The sequence below is a fragment of the Falco biarmicus genome, chromosome 6 (genome assembly GCF_023638135.1).
Source record: "Falco biarmicus isolate bFalBia1 chromosome 6, bFalBia1.pri, whole genome shotgun sequence".
NCBI classification, from domain to species: domain Eukaryota; kingdom Metazoa; phylum Chordata; class Aves; order Falconiformes; family Falconidae; genus Falco; species Falco biarmicus.
Window position 1 is genome coordinate 80,665,194 of NC_079293.1, and position 25,778 is coordinate 80,690,971.

Below are 25,778 nucleotides of genomic sequence, written 5' to 3' on the forward strand. Positions count from 1 at the left end.
CTATAAGGTCTCCCCAGAGCCTTCTCTTCTCCAGGCTGAACAACCCCAAGTCTCTCAGCCTGTCTTCATCGGAGAGGCATTCCAGCCCTCTGATCATCTTCGTGGCCCTCCTCTGGACCCGCTCCAGCAGGTCCATGTCCTTCTCATGCTGGGGTCCCCAGAGCTGGATGCAGTGCTCCAGGTGGGGTCCCATGAGAGCGGAGCAGAGGGGGAGAATCACCTCCCTCGACCTGATGGCCACGCATCTTTGGATGCAGCCCAGCACACGGTCAGCTTTCTGGGCTGCAGGCACACCTTGCTGGGCCGTGTTGAGCTTCGGATCAACCAGCACCCCCAAGCCTTTCTCCCCAGGGCTGCTCTCAGTCCATTCTCTGCCCAGCCTGTATTTGTGCTCGGGATTGCCCCGACCCACATGCAGGACTTTGTACCTGGCCTTGTTGAAGTTCATTAGGTTCACATGGACCCACCTCTGAAGCCTGTCAAGGTCCCTCCATGTGGGATCCCTTCCCTCCAGCGTGCCAACCACCCCAACGGCTTGGTGTCATCGGCAAACTTGCTGAGTGGGGGTGCCCTCGATCCCAGTGCCCATGTTGCCGACAAAGATATTAAACAGCACTAGTGCCAGTACCAACCCCTGAGGAACACCAGATAGGAAAGATTCAGTCCTGAACCAGTGACAGTTTTTCAATATGTGCAAATGGTATTATTCTAAAAATAGTTTATCCCAAGTAATTAAGGACTAAGAATTTCTTTTAACGTTGGTGGGTAGAGAAAATCTCTAGTGATTTTACCAGAAAGAAGTCTCTAAGATACTACAGCTTTAAAATCTTTTTATATTTATGCTAATAAAGTGGCTATAGATACTTGTTTTTTAAAGGTTCTTTGGACTTTAAGTAATTAACTACACCTGCTTTACAGCTTCAGTAATTAAAAAAAGTAAGTAAGAGCCCAAGAGGCTTTTTTTTCCCTCCTCTCCCCTCTTAGAGAAGTAACTTGACAGACTTTTTCGCTTTTTTTGGGTCTTCATATATATGCTCAGATTACTCCTTCATATAGATATATATCCTAACTTAAAGAAAGACTCTCTAAGGAAAGTTTAAAAAATAAGTTTTGTATTTACATTGTAGACAGAGGTAGAATTTACATCTGGCTCATTGATGCACTTTTTTTGGATGCCTTGGAAAACAATAGAGGATCAAGTCTGTGCAGCATTAATTCAAATAAGCTTCTAAATTTAAAATCATTTTGGTAGGTAATGTTTCAAATAGAAATAACCTAGATTCAAAACCCTTCAATGAAAAAAATAGCTTCACATATGGTAGAACTGTCAGAAATGTAATTTTTGATCACTTTTATAGTAGAAGAGAATTAATGAAGAAAACTCAGACCAAAACACCTTTAATAAAGATTCAGGTTAAAGTATCAATTTTATAAATTAAAAAGTTGTGTCGTGTCGTGTGTCCGTGTGTCCCCCCCTTTTTTTTTTTCCTCTTTTGTTTAGTCTCTTAAGACAAGTTTGGAACATATCCTTCTTCTAAATTTTTTTTGTTCCTTTTTTGGAGGTGGGGGAGGGAACCTAGCTTATTCACTGGAGTGCCTTTTTTTTTTTCCATTTAAACAAATGCAGTACTTTTGACTGCACCCTACAAAATGCGTCTGTTTTCAAGTAGCATAATAAAATGTTAATCTGTTTGATTAAGAACAGTACTCTTAATAGCCTTGTACATACAGAAAAAAAGGGAAAATATGCATTGACAAAACAGGAAATATGTCCAGTATCTGATAATTTCACCCCAAAGAAGACTAACCACCCATTAAGTATACAGATTACGTGACATTGTTTTTTCCTTTTAAAATATAGCTTGTTTTCTGAGCAGGGGATTGACAGTTGTTGAGGACAGTGTCCTTCAAGAAAAGAATAAATAAATAGCACATGTAATAACCCTTCAGCCTGTCTCTTTTTCAGTCACCAATATACATCAAGCCACTCCTAGAGTTTATATATTAAATTACTAGCTGCTCTTTTGAGACTGTAAACACCATTGCCATGTCTTCCATGGTAGCCCTTGCAAATCACTTACATTTTGTTAGTAAACAGGAGATGTGCAAAAGTGATTATAGTTAGGATTATGAAACTGTGTTCAGTGAAGACGTCTGCATGAATAGCTGTAGTGCAAGAAATTTTGCTCGGATAAATTCAGCTCATCACTTGAGCCATTCAAGAAGAGAAGTTTAGTATAGTTGTCTGATCTAGCTCATTGAGAGTCAGCTGAGCATCTTCTGGTGACACCCTTGTTCTTTAACAGAAAGTGTATTTCTTCATCCCACTTCTTTCCATTCCAAGGGAGGGATCTGCTGGGGCTTTGTATCATTACTGTGACTAAAGCAGGCTTCGACAATTTAACTCTAAGAACCACCAAGTTCTGTCATAAATGAGCTTAAGTCATGTAAATGGTTGAGGGTCATGAATTTAGCCTGGAAAAGAGAGCTATAAAGCCATAAGAGCAGAAGATTTGGGTTGGGATTTTGTGCTTAAATGCTGTCTCCTAAATCAATACTTAAAAGCGGCTGGATTTTGCAAAATGTGGAGTATCAATAAACACCTTTAAAATCAATGGAGAGTACCATGTTACTTTTATTTAGGTACTTAGAGGTGAGAATCTAAGTCTAAACTGTGGTTTGTAAATATGCACTTGTTTTTGAAGAAACCAAAGAAATAGTCTCTTTTGAAATGAGCAGGAAACCGTTTATACGTATTTCTGCATGAAAAATCATCATAATCTGAGTTTTTTGCTAGTTCTTACATATCTCAATGAAAGTCATGTGACCTGCGCAATTGTGTCTGTCACAATTTATGTGTTCCCTGCATCTCCTTATATTTCTGTCCTTGCTTCAGTCTATTTCCCTTCTGTTGCAGAGGGAGCTGTGAGAATGCGTGTGCATGGAAAGATTGATCTGTCTGAGCACTGTATTTGGTAGCTGAAGAAATGAAAACAAGAGTGTGGAACAAGGTAAAATTAAAAAAAATAATTATCTTTCAGACCACTGCCCTGGCAGAAGCTAGTAAATGTTCCACAGTAAATACAATTACCTTATAAAATGCTTTGCAAAATCAGGAATTTGATTACCTCACTGAAACATGCAGCCAAAGGCTTTTTAGCTCAGTCTTGCCTTTGGAGACACTGCTGTGCTGTTCTTGTAGTAGTAGAAGGAAATAAGCCATTTTATTTTAAAATAAGAACAACATTTTTTTTATACTTTCCTTTCTGTACTTTTTTTTTTAAATACTCCTTTATACCAAAGAAAACTAAGGTTAAATTAATGGTGCAAATCAGCTTTATGAGATTTAGGATGAAATAACAATGCTTTTATTTTTCAAGCATCCATCTGCTAGATATCCGTAGAAGCATATTTGGGATACATGGCCCTTGTGAAACTTATTAGAAACTGATCATCTGTGAAAGTTTGCACTCCTAAGCAGATGGAGTAAATGTGGCAGAATTGTTAGAAGAGAGCGTTATCTTCAGATTTCATTTTGTGTGCTGGGAATGATTTGACATTTGCCCTAAGAACTAGGGGTTTTGGCTTACCACGTATTTCCTGAGTGGCGTTACATGTTAATGTGAAAGTTATGCCTGAACCATAGCTTGACCAATTAATGATAGATATGATATTTAATGAAGGAGCATCTTAGAAGCAAAAATACATCTTAAGGGGGAGGAAGGCAGAGAGCAAATGAAACATCAGGAGAAAACAAAGATCCTGGGACCATTGTTCATCCTTCTGCATGTACTCAGGGTGTGTGAGGGCCAGACCCGTCATGGAGAATTGAACCCTGAGGCAGCAGAAACCGCAGAAGGAGCTGCCTTTATTGCTAATTAAACAATGAGGCATTTAAGTGTTTCTTGAGACTGAAATGATTTTCTGCAGTGAGGTTGGGTCCCTGTATCCAACTGGAGCTTTTTAGCCTCCTGCATCCACCCAAAGTCCTGCCTGGAGTCCGATGCCATGCTGTTGAGGAGCAACAAAACCTGCAAGTTGTCCAAACCTGCAAGTACAAGCTTGCAAATATCAAGCGTTTTAATGACAAAGCCCCTCTGTGGCCATCTACAGACCCTTACCTTCTGTAAGGGTAAGGTTCCACCTCGGGCTGCTGGTGTTCTGCACGTCATGGTGTTGAAAGCCTGGAGGCGGACTGTGCTAAGGCTGCTGAGTAAGGCTTTCCAAAAAGCTTTTCCCTCTCGTATACGCAGCAGCGCAGACATGCCTGGGAGTACCAGATGGCCTGCAGTAATTTTGTGTGACCTGTGACCTGCCTCGGTTGCACTGAGAGTCATTTCAGCTGCTGGTAGTATCTTAGGAGTGCACAGATAGGACTGAAATACCATCTTTGCCTACCTCCCCCCAAGACTGTGTGTGTTCTAGTGCGCTTCCAAGAGAGCACACAGCCCCTGTCCCTTGCTGGATAATGATCTGATCTTATTTTGCTTACCAACAGTTCTGCTGCAGGAGTGTTAAATGCAGGTTAGACAAAATATTAGATCTTTCTAGTGACTCATTTAGTCCCTTTTTTCTTCCCAGCTGGTCTAAGTCATACGCAGCTGTGAGAACATTAGCTCTGAAATTGTGAGCAACGCAGACACTTTATATGCGGCGGTGCATTCCTTTGTATCTCATGGCCCACATGGTGATGGCTTCTAAATCCCTTATCATAACTGCCTCAGGATGGAAACAATTTTTTTGTACCAGCCGAGGTAAAGATGACATTTCTTGAGCTGAGGGAATTTAATGTGATTGTACTGTTCTCCAGGCCTCGAAAGATTATGCTGTGACTTCCATTCATCACAAAAACGGGGCTTTTTAGTGGCTTTTTCTAATTCCCAGATAAGAATCATGAAATTATTTTGGGGGAATAATATTGTTAAAGAATAACTGGTGACAATTACACAGAGGTGTTTTATTGAGCTATTTTCTCTGCTCTTCTGCAAGAATGGGAAAACAAATAAATACACCTGCTAGTAAGATGCGATATTGCAATGACTGTGCTTTACTGTTGTTGCATGATTCAGCACCTGGTAACTGGGCAAATGTACGTAAAATCTTTCTTCTTTTAATCGACTCTCTTTCGCTGTTTGTCTTTGTTCCTTTTTTGTTCAACAGCGTTTGTTTTCATCTTAATGGTGGCTTTTTATGACTCACGGACACGCAGTACAGGAAATGTAGTGGAGCCTTGCTCTTGCTAGGTAAGGTATGCTCATCTGCGCTGCTCCTCGTTCACTGAAGTGAAGGGAATTGTGTGTAATTAGGACAACTTGCATTTACTGAAGAAGCAGAAGTTGAGCTCAGGGTGTGCTTTACGTGATCTCATACACCTCTGATTTATTTTTTTTTAAGCTTTTCAATCAAATGTCACTCGGCTAGCTCAGAACAAATGTGGCTGCAACCTAGTTCCTCCGTCTGCTAGGACATGCATGCATTCTGTATCAGAAACTTGTGGTTCTCTCAGGCAGGCAGTGTTTTTAATGCGTTTGAAGATGTGATCTTCACTGAGCTCCATCCCTTCAGACAAGATGTCTGATGTCCTGAGGGTCCCATGCCATAAGAGGACAAGTCAGGATTAATTGCCATCACATCACATTTCAGTTCTCATGACAATGAACAGTTAAAATAGTTACTCTCTTCCCTTATTATTCATCCTGTTAGCTTATGTAGTAAGTCTGCTTTATAACTTACTAAGTTTCAGCAATGTTTCTGGGAGCAGAGCTGGGTATGAATGCTCTGAGTAGCAGAGCACGCTGAAGGGACAGTGTTTCATACTGCTGATGGTCTCAAAGCTGGTCTAAGATGCTCTTGGAGCACAAGCAAAAAGGCTGAGTGTCCTTGCGGGTGCATAGCTCGCTGTCTCATCTCGTTATGGCTTCTCAGCTGTTCCTGTCTGTATGGGATACTTCTTTTTTTTTGATACAACATCAGTTATATAGGGGTGGTTTCCCAAAGTGTGTTGTTTGCCTGTGACTTCAAGCTGTTCCTTATGGGTGACCCTTACCTCTCTGGAAAAGTGCTGTTGGGTGGCAGTGAAATCACTTGTGTTGCCTGCCCTTGCAACGAAGGGCCACAGGACTAAGTCTGGTGTGATTATCTTAAATACTGAAAATGGAGAACACAATTAGAAGTTGATGCTACTGGAAGTGGATATGGTAAATAACTTGCAAGATTTGCAAAACTGGAAGAAATTTTTGCACACTTCTGGGACATCTGAAGGTGTTCTGCCTTAACCATGGTTTGCTGCTCTTTAGAGTAAAACAGCCCCTTCTGAACATACTGTGAGGTTTTATCATGCTGGTGGGTTCCCATAAAACCTTTAACCAGCATCGCCAACAAAAACTTGTCTGGTTTCAGTAGTCTTGAAAAAGGATTGCAGTGTCACCAAACCCATACGGAGATGATCAAACACTTCACTTTGGAGAATCAGTTCGCCTTGTTGTGAGCAACACATTCGCTTTGTTTCAGTTGTCTTATTCTTCAGTTTACATGAAAGGCAATGTCATAAAACTAGCGTTATTGTTTCTTAAAGGCTCACGTTTTCCTGATACTCTTTTCTAGCCTGAAAACATCAACTGATGTCATAGCACTTACTTTGCTGTGGAAAGGTGATGATATCATGAATTCAAGGATTATCACTTCAGCTGTGTAACTGGTAACAAGAACATAGGAACTTGTGAACAAACCCAGCATTTTAAATAGATTTTTGTAGGGGAGGGAAAAATTGGCAAGATCCCACTGATCTTTTGTTTTAGTATTATTGTAGTGAGGGAGGTTTATTTGCCCAAAATATTCATGAATAAAGGGAACTGTGAGTAATGAAAAGTGAAATACTAAGTGTGGTAGTTAATAAATTACAGGTGAATTTGGGGTTTTGGTTGCTGTGTTGGCCCAGCCTTATTTGAGAGATACATCCTCTTTTTTCAATAGTTTTGGAAACTTAATTTTCACAACGGTGCATCCAATTAACAAAAAGGAAAAACTTAAGTATCCTTTCTTACTCTATTTCTTTTTTTCCCCCTCTGCTTTAAATGTTTGCCTGCTTTCTTGTTTGCTGTTCTTTAATTGCTCTGTCTTGAAAGAGAGAGGGCTTTTTGATTCTCCTCTTGGTCTTTCCTTTTTGTGGCTTCTCTGTCTCCTTTCATTCCACTTGTCTCATTTCCACTTTGTAAATTTTATTCTTATCTTCTTTCTTTTGTTTCCAACTTTATTCCTTAGCACACCTGTTTTTATGTGCCTCCTCTGTATATCATGGGGCGGGGGGGGGGGGGGTGAAGCTGGATAGTAGGAATATGAGAAAGCACTTGATTCACAAAAATCTCTTCTTACCTTTAAAACACAGGGGAAGCTGGATAGTAGGAATATGAGAAAGCACTTGATTTGCAAGAATATGTTCTCAGCTTTTAAACACAGCAGGTGTTTTTTTTCAAGGTAACTTAGACTTGCATGACCACGATACAGGTTCTCATTAAATGTTCTTATTGTCTTCACAGTCATTTGTGTTGTATTTGAAAATGTTTGCAATGTCCTGAAAGAGTATTGTATCTTGGAAGCTCTTAGTAAATTTAAATTCAAATAATCTCACAAGAAATTTGATGGTATTGTTTAATGGAAATGGACTAGCCTAGATTAACTGGGTCTGGAGGAAAGAGGAGAATCTTTGCTGTTCCTTATGTTTCTGGATGTGGGAAGTGTAGCTAATGCCCACAGGGGATGGAAATTGAAATCAGCTCTGGAAGTGCAGCAGATTAGAATTTGTAATCGTTCCTCTGCAGCGTAATGCACATTTCATCCTCAGGGTGATCTGGTGCCATGTGCTAGTGGAGATCCTCTGACAGACAAACTCGTGGCTTGTGCCAGGGTGCAGCTCCTGCTTCCCATCCTGCAACCTGTGTCTGTCAGCTCTGGCAGAACTAATATTTATACCCATCTATAGATGAAATGCATGTTCAATGAGCAGTAAAAATGGAGGGCAAAGAATGCAATCTGTTTCTTCCACCAAGAGAAGAAATATAAAAACAAACAAAAAACTCCCTTATTTCTTCTTCTGTCTGTGGCCTCCACAAGGTAGGAGACGATTGCATTGTTGGAACCCATATGTGACATAGCAAGGATCTTCTGGGTCTGCAGTGATACAACGAGTGCTTGCTGCAAGGGGAGGAGGACTGTGTCTTAATTCCTGAGGGACCATCTGTTGGCTGAAGCTGTGGAGGGAGATTTTTGCAGAAAGGGAGGGATGTGATGGGGAGGATTTTGTGTCCAGCAGGTGTCTCTGGGAAGGGGACATAACACAAAATTTACTTTTCCACTTTAAGTCCTAGTAGAGTTACTGTTGCACCGATGTATATTTGGTATACGTTGTGCCCTGAGCGTTTTTTAATGACTGTTTGGCTTCTATGTGAGAAGATAAAAAGTGAAGAAGGGCACAAGAATTACAGGCTTAGCAGTTGCTGTTGTTGTCTTTTTTTCTTTTCTTGGCATTTTGCCTGTTCAGGGATGCTGGATCACAAATATTGATTTCTTTTTTTTTCCTTTTTAATTGGGAGGTGGGGGAACTGTGGCACATGACTGTACTGTTTTATGAGAAGTAGGGGAAAGCTCTGTTCTTTTTAGATTTAAAAATGTTAGATTTAATCTCAGCATTGAAACTAGATCTGCTTAGAAAAAAAAAAAAGGTCACATTTTGGGCCAATTTCCACTATCTCTTAAAGCTTTAGAAAAAGCAAAGTACATGGTCACTCAGCCTTTAGTAGCTCTCTGTCCACATTAATTCAGGTTTTGTCTAGGCTAGGGCTTTTTCGAAGTTACTGAATTAAGTTCAGTAGTTAGTGTGCAGCATTGGCAAAGGCAAGGTGACAGGGGATTTTGCAGCTTATTCACGGACAAGCTTGCCTGCCTGCCCCGCTTGCCTCCAGGGTCTTTGTCTTCCATTCACTTTATACTCAGCATAGCAAAAATCATCAGAGGGCAAGGCTGAGTCTCCCCTTCTATAAACAGAAAGTATTGCCCTTGCTTAAAAAGAAAATGTGGTGAAAGTTCATAGCTTCTCTAGCTGTTTAGTAATTCTGATTTTGTTAGGAACTTTTCTTATTCTGTATGCCTTTTTCTTACGCTGCATTGTTCTGGTGCTGGTCAGTCACGCCTGAAAAGCTAGAGTTCAACACTTCAGTGAAACTCATTAACGTCACAGTAGTCCTCTCCACTGCAGACTCTTGCCTCATCAAGAATAAGTAATTCTACATCACTTTGCTGCTTTAGTGTGCTGAGATTTCCCTGTTTTGGGGCAGAAACAATGTTTTCCTTATGTTTTTTTTCAATCACTTGTGCTTTTCCTTGTGTTCTCATCTTTTTCGATTTGATTGAATTACATGAATTTTATTAAGAGTTTGAAATTCATATTCCTCAATTTTCTGGTTTGTTATTGTCGATGCAGAGAGGATCCCATTTTGTTAACAGTGAATGTCTAACATGACTGACAGCCGTCATGCTGCTGCTTCTTCCTTGAGAGTAGGTTACATCGGTTTTGATTTGGAAACCTACACAGTTTTTCTCATAGATAGCTACACTAACATCTATTTGCATTAATGAAGGGAAGGTTGATACTATGAGCTTTGGTGATTGCTTCTAATAGTTTTCCATTTCCTATGCAAAAATTCTTTTGCTGGGAGATAGTTCTGTCTCACAGCTCCATGGTGCTTCAGAAAGAGTGTTCAGCCACTGGCCTCATCCTAGGATTTTCAGGGGATGTTTGCAGATAAGTTCCAAGACTGTCAACGTGAGAATGCATTTGCAGTGTGCTATAGCTGGGAGGAGTTACCTTTGGATACTCTGTCAAGCCAAAGGACAGTGGTTTCATCGTCTCATCCAGGTAAGACAAAATTGGTGCAACAGGAGGTCCTAGAGTTATTTGTAGGTGTTTACTAAGAGTGTAGTGTCAGGTGAGAAGCACTTTAGAAACTAGGGACTGAGTTTGAAAAATTGGTAAAATGACATCAGCTTAAGCAGATGACTGCTTCCAGTAATTTTGTGGGGCTTTTCCCAGCCTTTTATTTTCACTGAGGATAAGGTGAGTGCATCATGCAAAGTGCTTCTCTTTGGCCACCAGCATCGCTGGGCCTTGCCCAGCTCTGCCCTGCTGTTGCCTTCCCTGTAAGCTGATGTAATGCAAACCTTCACCTACCTTAGTTGTGGAGATATGACTATGTGAGGAGGGGGAGGGATGTGCAAAGCTGTCACCTCTGTGTCCACAGCATTAAGCTTTTGCTCTCTTACCAGGTCCCCTTGTTGTCTGTGTGTAGGTGAATTTACATAATGAGAAAGACTTGATCCCTTCTGCACTTGGCAAGAAAATTGTTCAGAGGTAGATGTGTATTTTCCTACTGCTGCTGTTTCTGAGTGCGTCCCTGAAAACAAGACATGAAACCATTTGTGCATTTCTCAGAAGTTTTGCCATCTCTCTTGAGCAGGATTGCTATCAACAGTAGTAATGGGTATAGAGCAGTCAAAGAAGATGAGGATAGATGTCTGATGTCGTCTGCCTGCTGTCTGGCAGTGCCGCTAAATACTCCCGTCCTCTGGATGATACTTTCCACAAAGTCCTGACTGGCCAATTAGATAAAAGCATCATGATAATTAAACAAGTAGAAAATAAATAAAATATCACCACCTGTATAGCATGAGTATGAAGATGTTGGATAGCTCTATCTTGCATGCCACTGGGACAGTCTTTCCCACTAGCGTTTGGAAGCATTTATTACTTAGTGTACTTACTACTGGGAATGTACTCTGCCCATCTGGGAAGGCACACAGGTCCTGGCAATTTAAAGTTTGTGGTAAAGTTCGCAGCGCAGGGTTCGTGGTAGCTGACAGCGTCCAACCAGGAAGGATCTGTAGACCCTGCCCTTTCCCTCTTGCTCTTCTTGAGCTAAAGCGGGATTTGGCTCCTGACCTCATTTGACCCTGCGGCTACAGTGGGTCATATCGTGCCCTTGGATGTTTCAGAGGAATTCCGTAAGCACACAGCTATTGACATCAGTACTTGGCCAGCGCTTTCCTTTTTCCAGGTGTGTCTTCCTGGTTACAAAGGTTGAATTTCAAGGTAAATTCCCACATGATGACAATATGTCATCTCTCCCAATTGTATCTCTCCTAAAAGGGCATTTTTTTTTGCCCTGTTGTTTTTATCATTATGTATGCCTAATTCCCGCTCAGTCAGTAGTACACAGGATGGTTCACATTCCCAAATTCACATGACACTGAAAGTCTAAAACTGTTATTCTTTGAGAGCAGGGAATATATTATAAACTATTGAATTTCATATCAGAGAACAGAGGTGAATGAAAATGATGGGAGAATTGTAAATACCTTCTATATGCTTCCTAACACTTGTGGTCAGAGACTGCAATAAACAATAAGAGATCAGCCTCATTATTCTAATTGCTTTGCAACAAGAAAGCATTCTTCTCTCAGTATAAATAGCCATTGCTGCTATTGCAGCAGTGTGAATTTGTGGCAGCTGAGAATGTGGCCTCAATGCAAATCCCGTGCTTTCTTCCTGTGGCATACTTTTGGAAACAAATGTATTTTGTTGGATTAGAATTGATTGTGACTTTAAAAGCTGCTGAATTGCTTCAGTTTCAGTGGAAGTTACTAGAAGTTGAATCCTTTGTGGGGTTCAAGCTCGTGACAGTATTTAGGCTTGTGCAGCAGCTCAGCTGTTTGAGCAGGGCTTAGATGAATAGATAGTTCCTGAGATGCATGCTTTCCAAAATCAGGGCTTAATTCACACCTCTCCTTTAAATCTGATTTGGGATCAAATATTAAGTAGCGCAGAAAAAAGATCTCATTCCGGGAATTCCCATCCAGTCAAACCCCCCCCCCCCCCCTCCAACTCAACAGTTTAATGACATTGTGGGGCTTTGTTGTTATTGTAGGAGCCAAAGGCAAGCAGGGTGCAGACTGAGTTATCAGAGTTAGTACCGAACTTGAAGGTGCTTTATCAAATTATGAATGAGGTGAATGATAAACTAGGGTTGGAAAGCTGGCTTTATGTGGACTGCTTCATAAGAAGAATTCCCCGGTAGCTTTTTCCTCATCTATCAAAGTTAAGTTTTTTACTCTCAGAATAGATTACTTATAATAGATGTTTCAGTGGAGGTAGGGGCAGAGGGCCATTACTCTATTCCTTTTTTTTAAACAGGAATAAATAGCCTTGAAAGCAGGTAGTAAATTTTTACATTGTACATTAGGTCATATAGTAAAAATAAACTTTACAATAAGTGTGGGGACAAAATTGTGCAGTAAATTCTTATGGCAAGATGCCTGCCTTCTTCCCTTGTAAATTACTTAATTTTCTGCATTCAACATGTCGGTCCCATTCCTACATCCACCTTGCATTAAGAATCAAAGTGAAAACCATCAGCTGCAGCAGTCTATCATTTTGTGTTTCCAGTGGAGATAATTTAAGTATAAAACAGTGACATTGAATATTGATAGAAGATGACAGGCTGTGATTAAATTTTTGTGCTGGGTAAAGCAAATGGCTGGAGGATTGAAGAGAAAACAACAAAAATATGGTTCAGTATTGTGTGGTATCTTGTTTTTTAATAAGACTAATCAAATGTCCATTATTAGTTTTAAGCACTAGAAAAAATGTTGTTCTTCCTTGTTTTGGACAGGCCTTTCAGGAAAGAAAAAAGCAGACATAAAATATGTACATTTCACATAAAATACAAGGTGGTAGTTTTGTCCTTAGGATGCTGATATCAGGGGTTTTTTTTCTATGGACAAGAGAAAGATGTCATGATTCTTAGCAGATTGTTTTTAGATTTCAGTTTAGAGTCTAATCCTTCAGTATCCTGAATGCAGTAGGTAGCGTTTTACTGAATTGAAGAACTTGTGGATAATGAGCGTAGCTGGTAGGCTTAATTTTTTTAAAACATTTGGCAGAAAATTCTGTCAGATCCATTTTTCTGTTTACTGAGATCATTGTGAGGGGCCATGTATTTTTACAGTAATATTATTTCTTATTTTTTGTTGTTAGGCTCTTTCTAAGAAAAATTCTGAATGTCTTAATGGGAAGGAGTTTTTAAAGAAATGTTTTATGAAGTTGAAAGGTCTGAGAAGCTTCCTTAGGAATCTTAGAATCCATCCATCATAATAGAATGTGTTTATCCATTTTTTCTTAATCATGCAATTTATAGAATTGGTGGTGTAACCTCATTATGCATATATACAACATGCCCCAAACAGATTAAAAATATTAATGTGAGAATGCAATGACTCTTCATGTGAGAAATATTTGGATGCGTTACATAAAAAATTAGATTTTCTTTGGGGGGTGGGGGTAGGGGTGGGGAGTGTGGAATTTATGGGAGAGAGTACAACTTAGATCTGGTTCATCGCCTTATTAACATTTATTATTATGTTATTGCTTCCTTAAGTCAAAATCTGTGGAACTAGAGAGAAAACTGGAATTCTGGAAGGAGATCAGATATGATCGTCCTGCTTCCAGTTGGTCTTGGGTGATTTACTTCCAGCCCTCCCACTTAACGCACAGTTTGTCTTGCCTTCTGCATTTAAGGCTGTATTCTCAATGACGTATCTCAGCTGCTGATGGAGATCATTCAGCTACAAATCCAGAGGAGGAAACTGCTTGCACTCACAGTTCCCCTATGCTTACCCCACTTTGACAATTTGGTGTGCAGATTTGAAAACTCTGTCCCTCATTTTGTAGTACTGTGAAATACATAATGGTTACATGGTACATTGGTTTTGTTTCAATGTCACTACCATTACGCTAAAAGGAAAGTATTTGTACAGGCTAAAAAGGCTTATTTCCTTCATATATGTACATCTTCACATCCATCCATCCATCCATCTTCATGTACTATGAAGTCCTTCACACAAGGATAAAACAATACAATTAAAATTGTTTATAAATAGAACACAGTACATATAAACAATGTTTAATTTAGCTGTTCTCAGCTAGTTAATTGTATAGTGCAGCATACACTTATTCTGTGCATGGGCTTTCAGAGGTTCTTTATCTGAAGACACTACCTGGAGCTACCAAAAGTAATAAAATGGCAATGTTACCTGCTAGGTAACAGCACAGGAGGAGGGAGAATATAGAGGCAGGGAAGAAAGGAGTTAGGTTTTTCAAATGAAAGGAGTCTGAAGACCTGTGGAGGTTGTCCCTCTGGCCAGACCTGCAGAAATACAGTGTCCCTGGAGTGAAAGTTCAGACAGGGGTAAGGAGAGAGATGTGAGAGAAGCAAGGTCCATGCAGCAGGCAGCAGCAGCCTGAAGGAGATTGTGCAGTGTTTCAGTGGCATTTTCCCTTCCAAAGTAGTTTTGTTACACTTCAGTTCCATTCTTTAAGTGTGTTTTATACTGTACCTAGGGTGTCTACAGTGTTCAGACAAGCTGGTGTCTGCTCGTATCTGGGGTTCTCCTCTAGGTCTTGTCTGAAATTTGGTGAGTATGGGCAAGGAGGGAATTGAACTGTTGGTCTTTCTTTTGCTCACAAAGCCAAGAAGTGATAGCTCCTAATCCCAACATAACCTAAAAGGCTGTGGTGGGTGTTCCCTAGCAATATTATAGAGGTTAGATCACTCAACAGAGGCACAGGATACCTGGCTCCAGGTACTCTGCCTATGGCATCTCCAGGTATACTCTACCCTGCTGCATCCCTGAGTAGAGGAGGATGCCATAGCCACCACACTGAGGGCTGGGATGGGGGCTCTGCTCACATGTTTCCTCAAATCTGTCCCTTTATGTGCATTTGCCTCTGCTCCTGTGCTGCTGTAGGAAGCAGAGTCACTGCTACCACCCGTTCTTCCAGCTGCATGAAAGTAGCATCCATGTCTCTGTGCTGCACTACGGTGTCCTTGTCTGGGTGTTCTGGATGTCTTTTGGATAGGACTGCTGTGCAGAGGACATACCTGTGGCTTAATAAGGTTTAGATATTAGAAAAGTCAGCCCCGAGCAAAATTTTTAGATGTTGAAGATGTAGGTGTCTAGAAGTTTGATGGGGATTGTGATGATGGCTTTCTTGTGGTTCTGGTCCAGAGTATTCTCCAGTAGCTCAAACATCACATTTAAAGAGGATCATCTACTTGCTGCTTTCTAGATTTTATTGTATGTTTTGAAGGGAGAAGGCAAGGTCAGAGATGCAAATGGCTTGTGCCAGAGAAAAGTACTGCAAGCTTCTCACTTTGCCTAGGAGTTGTAGCTGGTCTCCAAGGTTAGAGCACGTTGTCATCTGAGAGGGGAGTGTGGAGTCTCCTGACCTTCTAGGAGTGAGTCTTGTTTTTACATGGAGAAATGCAGGAACAGGGCTGAACAGCAAACGAGTGTTGTCAGTGAGCTTTGAAATAAGGGAGTATGAAGAATGTCTCCTGTAGTGGGGAGCAACTGTATGGTCAGAACAGCATGAGGTCAGTTCATGAGATTTTTCAGCTCCTGAGGAGTTTGGAGAGAAGAGGCACAATGCAAGGAATTGAATTGTGAAACTGAGGTTGTATGAAAGGGTTTATAGGATTAGGGAGACCCGCAAGAAGAAAAAACCAAAAGGTTTTGATTTCAGATGTTTAGAAAAGGTGACTTTCTAGTTTGCAGGCAAAGGGGAAAAAAAAAGTTTTGCTGTTCGGATAAAGTCCACATTTTCTTTGTCCCTTTTCCTGTACCTTCTCTCTTCTCTCTTTTATGCTCATCAGCTGAGAGCTGTGGTCTCATGAACCCTAGCTGTACCTTCTCCCGTATCAGTCTGCTGATGCATACCAGCCAGGTGGGGAAAACGCGTTATGTGCCTCCCTCTCCTTAGACTCTCATGTGAGCCACTGGTAGGAACACTGTAGTCCTTGGTTGGTTCAACAGCTTGGTTGTAGGCATCTTAAAATACGGCAGCTGAGGTTGAAGAACAAACACTGATAAGGCTGGAACCCTTTTTTTATGAAGGAGAGAAGCCAAACATATTCCTGAAGTACTACATACTTGTTAAATGTAAGAAGGGTTATTAATGCATGACTGTACGTTAATATGATAAATCAAATCAGAGGGGTGGATTTTTGCTAAAGGAATATGGTTGCCTGCCTTCCTGTAAGTGTTATTATTACTCCATACTGGTTTTTTTCCTTGCTGCCTTTGTTCACTGCATGGCTGTTGCCTTAAGAAAAAGCAACAAAGACATAACTAGATGTAGAGCAAGAAGAGCTAGTTCCTTCCCTGTGGTGCAAAATATAAATAGAAGTGAGTGACCAAAATATAGAGAAACTTTCCCCAGTTTGTACAATAGATCAACAAAGAATGGGGGTAGAGAGCAAAGTCTTTTGATTCACGTTGCCGTTTTCTGCAAGCCTCAAAACTTTCCAGTCATTTTAATTGTTGTAACGAAAACCCCTGTTGTTTCTGCCAGACTATTTTTGCTGCATTTTATTTGCTTTCTTGTCAGAGAAAACTGCCTTTAGGGTCAGTGCAGCAGTGTTAACACGTTTGCCAGGTACTGGGAAAAGGTAAGTACGTGCTTCCCTGAATGTGTGGCTCACCTCTTAGAAGGAAGTTTGTCTAGAGTATTTCTTCTCGGTGATGGTTAATCTCCCCTCATAAGTTAGCTTTTGTTTATGCACTTTCTAAATGGGTGTCTTGCTATGTAACCTTTTAGCTTCGGTCTTGCTCTCTTGGCTTTCAAGATGTGGCTTCTTACAGGGGTTTCCCTTAAAATAAACATCATCATCATCTATCAACACACAGTGTTGACCTCAGGGTGTTATAAACCACTTTTAACAATTCGCTCACCAAGGGGCATTCCTGAAAACTAGAGATGATGAGATTTACAAGTATTGACATCTCACTAGGTTGATTCCAAGTTTCTTTTGAGGAGATTTGGAGATTTTTGGAGACTTTGTTTTGTTTTGGTTGTTTTTGTTTTGTTTTTTAAAGTGGGGTTTAATATAAAAGCTTTTGGCTATTTTTACACGGGCATGTTTTCATTTAGGCTGTAATGTTCAGGAACTGAATGTGCCTTTTTGTATGTATGCAGAGTCCTCAATAGGAAAGTTGTGTTCTCGTAGTTCCAGTTAGCACTATAAATAGCTTTAGAATAATGTGCTGAGAGCCACATAGAGAGCCCTCATTGATGTCTCTGGGAATCTTGGGAAAAGTCAGCGAAGCAGTGTTCTTTGGGCTTCAAGGAAAGAGAGAGAATCCTTGCTGTATATGTTTCCCGATGTGAATTTCACCCAGTGTTAGGTGTAGATTCAAGATAGCCTCTAGTTTCCTTGTACCCTCTGGTCTTTGGTGGTGTTTCTTAGAAAACAACTTGAGACTTGGTAAAGGCATCTGCAGTTACAATTTGAGTTGCCACTTTATGACGAGAACTGAAGGATAAACCTCTCTGTTCCACATTCATTTCCTCCTAACCATAAACAGCTCTTTCTCTGACAGCTTTTTCATCATCATCAACTTGACCTAATCCGGAATTCTCCCTACTGCGTCCTTTTGTGTTGCTGTGGATGTCTCAGTCATTCCTCAAGTCAACTTAGGCCTGCTTTTGTAGATTCTTTCTGCATAGTATCCTTGAGATAAGACCCGTCCTAGCTATCTATCGAGTTAAAAAATTACCCTGGTCGAATCTTGCATCTCCCTTACTTCAACATCCATTTCCCTGGCCATGACTTGACAAAAGCAGTCTTGCCCTATTCTCATCCATTTAAAGTGCTGTTGCCGCTGCAATGACTGGCAGTGACTGTCGCTCCCCTCCCCCCCCCCCCCTCATTCTGTGTTTCTGATCATTTCACTTTCTTTGCTTTTCTCCATTGGTTCCCTCTATCCTGACACATCAAACATAACTACTAGCCTTCAATGTCAAGGCTGCTCACAATCTTTTACTACCTGCTCAGTCTTTTATTTTTTTTTTTATTTGTATCGAAAGACTGACTTCCATCTGCAGATGTTAAACCACATCGGTATCAATCACTTGCCCATTATGTTTTTATATTAGCATCTTTTGCCCTTCTTACGTGATTCCTTCATGGAGGGATGGAGATCTTAGATATCCACTGACCTGTTTCATTGGCCTCCTTGAAGTCCTTAAAATGCTCATTCACTGTGCTACCTCAGTGTGCTTGACAGTGATTAGACTAATTAGTTACCGATGTAACTAATTAAACTATTGCAGTATGACATGCCATATTCAGTCCACTGTTGTCTCTGTTTATTTGAACATCCTCATCTGTGTCCTAGCTCTTGCTGCTTGTTTTAAACTTAAAAGCCGTTCTTTTTTTGTAATCATTGTAATCTGTTTGGGGTTTGTACAAAGCCTGGCACTTTGGACTCGTGAGCACTCTGGCACTTGGAAGTTCACAGTCAGTAGGAGATTTAGCTATGCTTTGTTGTTGCTGGCTATGTATAAATACTTGATGGGTTGTAATTTGTTGTGCGTTCCAGCAAATTGTTCCTGTCGGCTCCATTGAGCTTCCCACATATGCCACTTTGATAATAATGTACAGACAGGTGTATAACACCTAGAGTTTGATACATCATAAAATATTTATGAGTATAGGAATAATGTAAAATCTACTCCAATCTTGATCCATCAGTTTGAAAAGTTGCATACCTTGAAAAAATTCCCTGTGTTTAGTACAGGCATCCAGATACTTTTGGCTTCATGGAGACTGCAAATACACTCTTAGTGTGGATTGAACATGAGTAAACCAAACTCTGAAATTCAATTAAGCTTGATTTACACTTGTTGTAAAAGCTAAAGATTTTTGCATTTGGGGGACAATATTATTTTTAATAATTATTTGGAATGTGTTTTGCTATCAGCTATTTGCAGCTTTCAAGTAATTTTCATTCAAAAAATGTGTTTGAAAAAATGCTTCTAGGCACTGAGTTTCAAAATACAGCCGAAAAGATGCAGAGTCCTCGGACTTAGGTATGTTCTAAATATCCAAGTATGTGTCTGTTCACTGATTTCATTTGAAAAGGTCAGCATAGCGTCTTAGAATCTGAGTTCAAGATGTATCAGGCTTCTACAGATACAACGGTAAAACAAAGATACCCTTAAAATAAAAGCAAGCTATTAGTGGTATGTTCCGTAATTGCTGATTACTAAAACAGGTGTAAAACTTAGACGCTGCCAAAAGCATGTTGACCGATGAGTTGGAGTTGTGGCCGCATAACAGCATCCCAGGCACCATTATGCTGTATTTTATATATGCTATTCATCTTCTCCACTGTAAATACTGCATACATCACTATCTCTGCCCTAGTTTTGTCAATAGAGCTCTTCATTAAATTGAATAGCCAAAACAGGCTAGCCGCTGGAAATTATGATTTAGGTCTCTGGTGTATTTTCTGAACCTTTAATAATAAGCCATATATAGCTGCAAACAGACTTTTCCAAAAAGCGAGTAAATGGGCTTATGTATATCTGCAGGGAAATGTTTTGACTGTGTAACCATGATGATGTGACTGATGAGTACAGAAACAGTTGGGGTTATTTTATTTTTCTGGCATGGTAAGTGAAATGCTACCTGGATAGAACACAGAAGTGTAACCCAGTGAAGATTTTTTTGCTTTCTAATCAGTCATACCCTGAAGTCTTTGAGGGAGATCAACTTGTGGACCTCATGCTGCATTCTGCCTTCAGTAAACTTACATATACTGACTCTAAGCACAGATGAAATAGCTTAGCTTACCTTTTGGAGCTTTATTTTGCTCTCAGTCTCAAAATATTGCAGTGTGAATTTTACAGCTTGGCATTTTGTAGAGTTTGTAGAGTTAAAAACGTACCTTTGTTAGGTTAATGAATTCATTGTGAGCAGTGTAGCTCCTTTATCCTTTGTTTAGAATAAAAGATAAGCTGGTCTTTAATTTAGTCAGAAAAGTTGAAATCAAACTTATTTTCCTTCTTTTAGTCACTCTGCTTACAGTTACAGAGTAAATTATATAATATGAAAAGCACTGTGAAAAAAAATATTGCCATTTTTAGATATTAGCATTGAAATCTGTCTGGAAGTGTGTATTGCCGTGGGAATTGGTGCTTCCAAGTCCCATCCCAGGCTCTGCCACCAATCTGCTGTGTTTTAGCAGGCAACTTAATCTTTTTGGTTCCTTGGAGACAACATGTATTAAATGGAATTGTGACCACATCTCTTATGAGCAGTGTGATGTTAGTATTCAGTGTCTTTGTTTTGAAAAACTATCTGTGCCTAGAATGCCCATTTACATTAGGTGAAAATACCCATTGGACAGATCTCAGGAGCAGTATCTGTAATGGACATGGACATCTCTGAGAGATGATCAATGAATTAAAAATATGAAGAAGTTTGGTATTTTGAATTTCCAAATACTTTTGGTTTTTTCTTTGGTGGCATAACAAAGTAGAAAAAAACCAAAGCAAATTAGCGAGAGAGAAGGACAATGTTCAAAAGTATAAGGCAGAAGGAAAGAAAGGGTATTATAGTTTAAGCTAACTTCAACTCATTGACCAGAGCTGAAAAAGCACAATTCAGTCTTAACAGGAAACTTAGTGTACCTATTTTCCAAAAGTTAGAGGTGATTTAATGCAGTAAACAGCGAGATTGTTCATGCATGATCTTCTACATCAAATTCAGGAAAAACAGGTGACTGCTCGTAGGCTGACAGTCCTGTGTATCTGATAGCGCAAAGGAAGCCCTGGGTGTGATCACAAGAGCTCTGGACTTGTGTCTGATCAGGGGAAGGTCACACGTAGCCAGTGTATGCCGTACAGTTGGAAGCAACATCTTACCACAAAAGTATTTTATGGTATCAGCTTTGCAATAAGGCCGTAATTTTGCTGCTCTTCAGTTTGAAATAGCTTGTGTTATCTCTGTGGAAGCATTTGAGCTGCTGTTGCTTTTTCATTGTTTTTATTTTCCTTGTATTTCCTATCTAATAACAAGCAGCCATCCCAAAAGTTACTTGAAATAGCAACTATTCTCCCTGAACTGCAGTTTTATTTTCTTTTGGCTTTTATTTCAGCTGTGGGAGCCAGCTACTCCAAAAAGTGTGGGAAGCTGACTTGGAGGCCTGTCAGCTGTTGATCCGAGGGTTTCAACTGAAAGAAACCAGTTGTGTTTTTGAGGAAGAGGAGAACCAAATGGATGAGATTGAGACGACTGCTGATGGCCCGTCTGAGTCTGAGAAAAGAAAAGAAGGTTGCTTTCCAAAGGGCGCAGAGTGGGGCACTGTTCCCTGCCCCAAACACAGCGAGCTAAAAGAGGTATCTGAAATAGTCTACAGCTGCATTTCAAGCAATAATGCTGGTTTTCCTTTTGAGAGGAGTTGAGTCTGGGTGATGGGTCAGCAGGGTAGGTTAAGTATGAACTTAACATCTGGCCTCCAATATGCAACATGAATAAAATAGCTCATTAGCTTCTCAGAAGCCCTTCAACCCTTTTTCCTTTCACCATCAGTCTTTTTAATATGTGGAAATTATTCAGGCAATAAATACAGAATGTACATCAGGATTAAAAGGAAAAACGATTATGTATTTAACAGAAACTGTCAGCTGTTCCTCATCTCACTGACAAGTTACACTCTGAGTTAGTTTTGGTGACTTGTATTCCTGGATCTGAGTTAGCTGAACTGGGGAGAGAGTAAGTTTTCTTCCCCCAGTGAAATGGTCAAAGGCTTCCTAGCTCAGATGCTGGTAGGCTTCCAGCATCCAACAAATAAAAGGAGGAAAAAAAATCATGAGACTTAAAAGGTTTGTCAAATTTCTTTTAATTTTCTGCTCTGGAATGCCATACTTATTTGAAAAATGTACAGCTACCTAATAATCTTTTAACTGCACTGCCAAGGTAAACAAGTTGTTAAAAAGCTTCATCATCCCGCAGCACCACTGTGACAAAAAGACCCTTCAGCAGGAGTTGACAAAAATTAAAAGTGTGCTTAATTGTACCTGATGTTAAGAGCCATTGAACTGTATGTTACATTGAAAGCTGATGCTTGATTTTGCATTCATACTGGCTGAGATTTGGTGGAAAGCAGGCCCTTAACTTACTCTAAAATCTCCTCTTGTTAGTAAAATTCTGTTTTTAAATTGAGCTTCAATAGTAACTTGCAGCCTTTTCCTATGGAAAAAGCTTTACAGACTGGATCCACATAGAGAACATTTTTATTGGAAATGGTCAGCTGTGGCTTTGATTTCCCACCCCCTGCATTTTTTTTTCTTCCCTCTCTTACTGTATTCCTGATGAGTCCACTGAAGTAATACGAGGAGTTCTGTTATGGGAAGCTGTGCTGCCCTTTCCAAAGTGCAGCTTAGAAGCTCTGAAGGGTTTGGGGGTTTGTGGCTGTTTCTGTAGCACTTGAGATTTGTGCTGTAGGTGATCATCTGTGTCACCCCTGCAAGTCCGGGTCGTTTCCCTGGAAAACAGCATTGCTATCCCTGAATGACATCTAAGCAGCTGAAGTGAGGTGACTTTTGGTTCTGGAGAGAGGTGCAGGACTCAAGAGGGACAGGCTCCTCCTGTGTTTAATGGAAAAGGAAAGCATATCTGCAGTGCTTTCATTAGGCTTCTCCTTTTGAACTTGCTTTTTGATAATTTCCTGTCTATGTTGACCATAGGGGGAACTTAGGGAGCCTACCCCCTAACTTCAGCTCTTCATCTAGGTGCTTAAACTTCGTGGTGTAAATGTCTTTGCCTGGGATCTGGCCTGTCCTGCTATCCTGCATCAACTCCACTGAGAATATACCAAAATCCAGTAGCTGATCTGTAAATAGGAACATGAAAATGCCTGTCAGTGAAGGACCTGTGGAGGTATTCCTGACTCTGTGCCCACAGTGCTCCTAGGACTGACAAACTTGAAAGCAAAGAAGAAGCAGTTTTCTTAGTGTAAGACCATTCATTTTCCAGCTTTTAGAAGGAGTTGAGCAACACGGATGTTTTATCGTGGCTTACTCAACTAGCCTTTCTCTGCTTCGGTGCTGCCAGCAGCTTTGGCCAGTGAGGCCAAGGTAATGCCTCGGTGATGACTGAACCCATTGCAACCATAAAAAACCCCAACATATAGACTGTATTCTGGTTCTGGCATTAGGGTTTGCTTTTATACTTTCAGGAGCTGGGATTTTTAACTTGTAGGGTATAGAATTTTTACCCAAACGAGTACACTTTAGGTAGTAAGGCTGAGGATCTCAGTGACAGGCCGTATCTCAACTTTTAGAGAAGAGCTATAGCATAACGTTCCCTAACATCTCGTAGTTCATCACAAGGCAGAATATAAAAACAATCGGAAAACCTGACACATGACAGATCATGCTGACTTCCACTTTTGAACATGTTGAAGTGCAAGGGACAATATGTCTTGACCTGTAAACGGGCTTAGTTGAAAGACAACTACTTCTGTAGCATTTAAGTGCTACAAGTGTTATATGGTATTGTATTTTTTTATTTAAAACTAATGTCATGCTTGTGGGGGGAAAAAAAAAAAAGGGGTGTGGTGGCTTTTAGTCTCTAAATTTATCCATCCACATGGCTTTCATGGAAAAACTTATTGTTGTCCATTACTAGTGAACCTTTCTGTAGCCATGTATCAGCGAGTGGGGATATGTAATAGAAAAGCATGTGTCTGTCAGAATACTTGGTCTGATATTATTCCACAAGGCTGTGGTGTCCCTGTGAGAGGAGTAGCTCGATGCGGTTCCCATATTTCCAGAATGACTGTTCTCTTCAGCTGTGTCCCCTCTGTTCCCCATTGAGCAACTCCTGGGGTGCTGTTGGTCACTGAAGCAGAAGGAAGGAGTGGTGTTCTTTGTATTTAGAGGTTACTGAATTACTTGCTCCAAAACAATATAGGAAAGGGTAATAATAGCATGTGTATTATATATGCCTCGGAAGGTACGTTTCGTTCCCAGGTGATTGATTTCCTTTATGGTGAAATGCCATAAATGAAGCTCTCCAGTTATTTATCATGTTGTGTCTGGCTAAGTATCTGGATATTGGTTTTGTTGATGTATGCTACAAATACTGCTTTCTCACATGTCACTGTCTTGCTGTATAGCTTTCATTAGAAAACAAAGAACAAATAAGAAACATAACAATAGTAAGAAAAGCAAACCAGATGAATGGAAAGAACCCTTCACTTAGATGCTCAGATACCGCTTTGCAGAGGGTACATTTTTAATTTTTAATTAAATATCCTCACTAGATCATAAAATATGGCATGTTCTGGTATAAAATATGTAAGGTATAAATTCTTTGAAAGTTCAGATATTTTACTGTCATGTGCGACCACAGGTTTATTAACTGTCAACAGTTATTTTATAGTCTTCGTAATGGTGTTTTCTAAGACAGTACAGATTTCCCACCCCCCCAGTTTATTTACATGGTAGACTCGGGCATCCCAAAATAATCCGGTAAATTACATTTCGTTTATAACACTGACTGTTAACCAGGGAAGACAATCACATGCTTTGGCATCTCAGCCTGTTGAGGCCAGAAAAAAATCATCCTGTGGAACACTCTGAGTTATTTAAAAATTAAGATGTGTTCCTTTTAATTACAGATAACTCATTATAGTATTTTTACAAAATGCGGAAGCAAAGTTACAGACAATATTACTGGCCTCAGTCATGTGAACGTCAGCTTGTTGTCTAATGTATTTGATACAGATTTTTGAATTTTCATATAAGTGTGTACGCTCCAGCTGGTAGCTATCTTGATGAAATTAGGGTGCCCCATCACTGCAGTTACAGTTAGTCTTTCCGTGGCTAATTGGGCATGATTTTCTCCCAAGTCTCTGAGGAATTAAAAGACGGGTTCCAGTTTTCATCCCAGAAATGTTCCATGCTTATTATTTTGCCCAGGTGACATGGCAGTGAGGTGGAAGCTGCTGTGATGATCATTATTACATAGTTAGATACATACCTGAGTGATTTCTAAAATACACAGTAACACTTCATTTCTCTTCAGACATTAATGCCTGCTTGTTCCATTTCTTGTGATATCTTGCTCTTTTTATTTTTATTTGCCTGTTGATTATGTGTAAGCAAACCCTTTTTGTAACACCAGGAACACGAATGATAACTAATAAGCAGAGAGATGTGTGTGTGCTGGGACCTCCTTAACATCAAGTATCTTAATGAACATGAGTATGTGTGCAGCTGCAGGCTTGAGTTTCTGACCTATCCTTTTTTCTTCTTCTTCTGCTATCTGGCATGCTGTGCAGTGCTCCCTCTTAATCACTATGAAGGAAAGCAACACCTACTAGATTTCAAGAAAATTGAGGTGATTAAAGTTACAAGGTAAAACCCAAAATTTGGTAGTGTTACCTTTTGTAAGTCAGTATTTGTGATAGTTATACCACCAGAATTCTTTGTAGATCATTTTTCACTTTTTCACCATAAAAGCGGCAGAGAACAGGGGTGAGAGTAAGGGCTGCTGTTTTTTCCTCACCTCTGGCTACTTCAGTTTTGCCATCTGGGATGATGTTTCAGGGTCTGTTGTAGAGCACTGTGGTGCTGGGAAGATGTTCTGTAATTGCAAGGCCTTCACGTGATTCACTTTTTTTAAGATACTGAATCTTATAGAACAGTTCTGAGTGATACTAAGTGGACAATCCTGAAGAAAAAAAAATAAATGAATATTTAATGTGGTGTCTGTCATTAAAACAAAGTCATCACAGGATATGAGACAACATTTTTCAGAATTTAGCAATAGCAAGCACCAAGAAAGCCTGTGTCAGCAGGCTGTACCTTATTACTG

General features: G+C 40.1%; 1 protein-coding gene across 4 annotated transcripts in view; it reads left to right on the top strand.

Moving 5' to 3' along the window:
• The window catches only part of DISC1 (DISC1 scaffold protein), a 207,745-nt gene that overhangs the window by 160,004 nt on the left and 21,963 nt on the right, over window positions 1-25,778 (top strand). For 3 of the 4 annotated variants that reach the window (XM_056343825.1, XM_056343823.1, XM_056343824.1), the window contains one exon: window positions 21,052-21,292. In XM_056343825.1, coding sequence (XP_056199800.1) covers window positions 21,052-21,292 — 241 coding nt within the window. Of the gene's footprint in view, window positions 1-21,051; window positions 21,293-25,242; window positions 25,319-25,778 lie in introns of all 4 variants that reach the window. The other variant, XM_056343826.1, reaches the window with a different exon arrangement.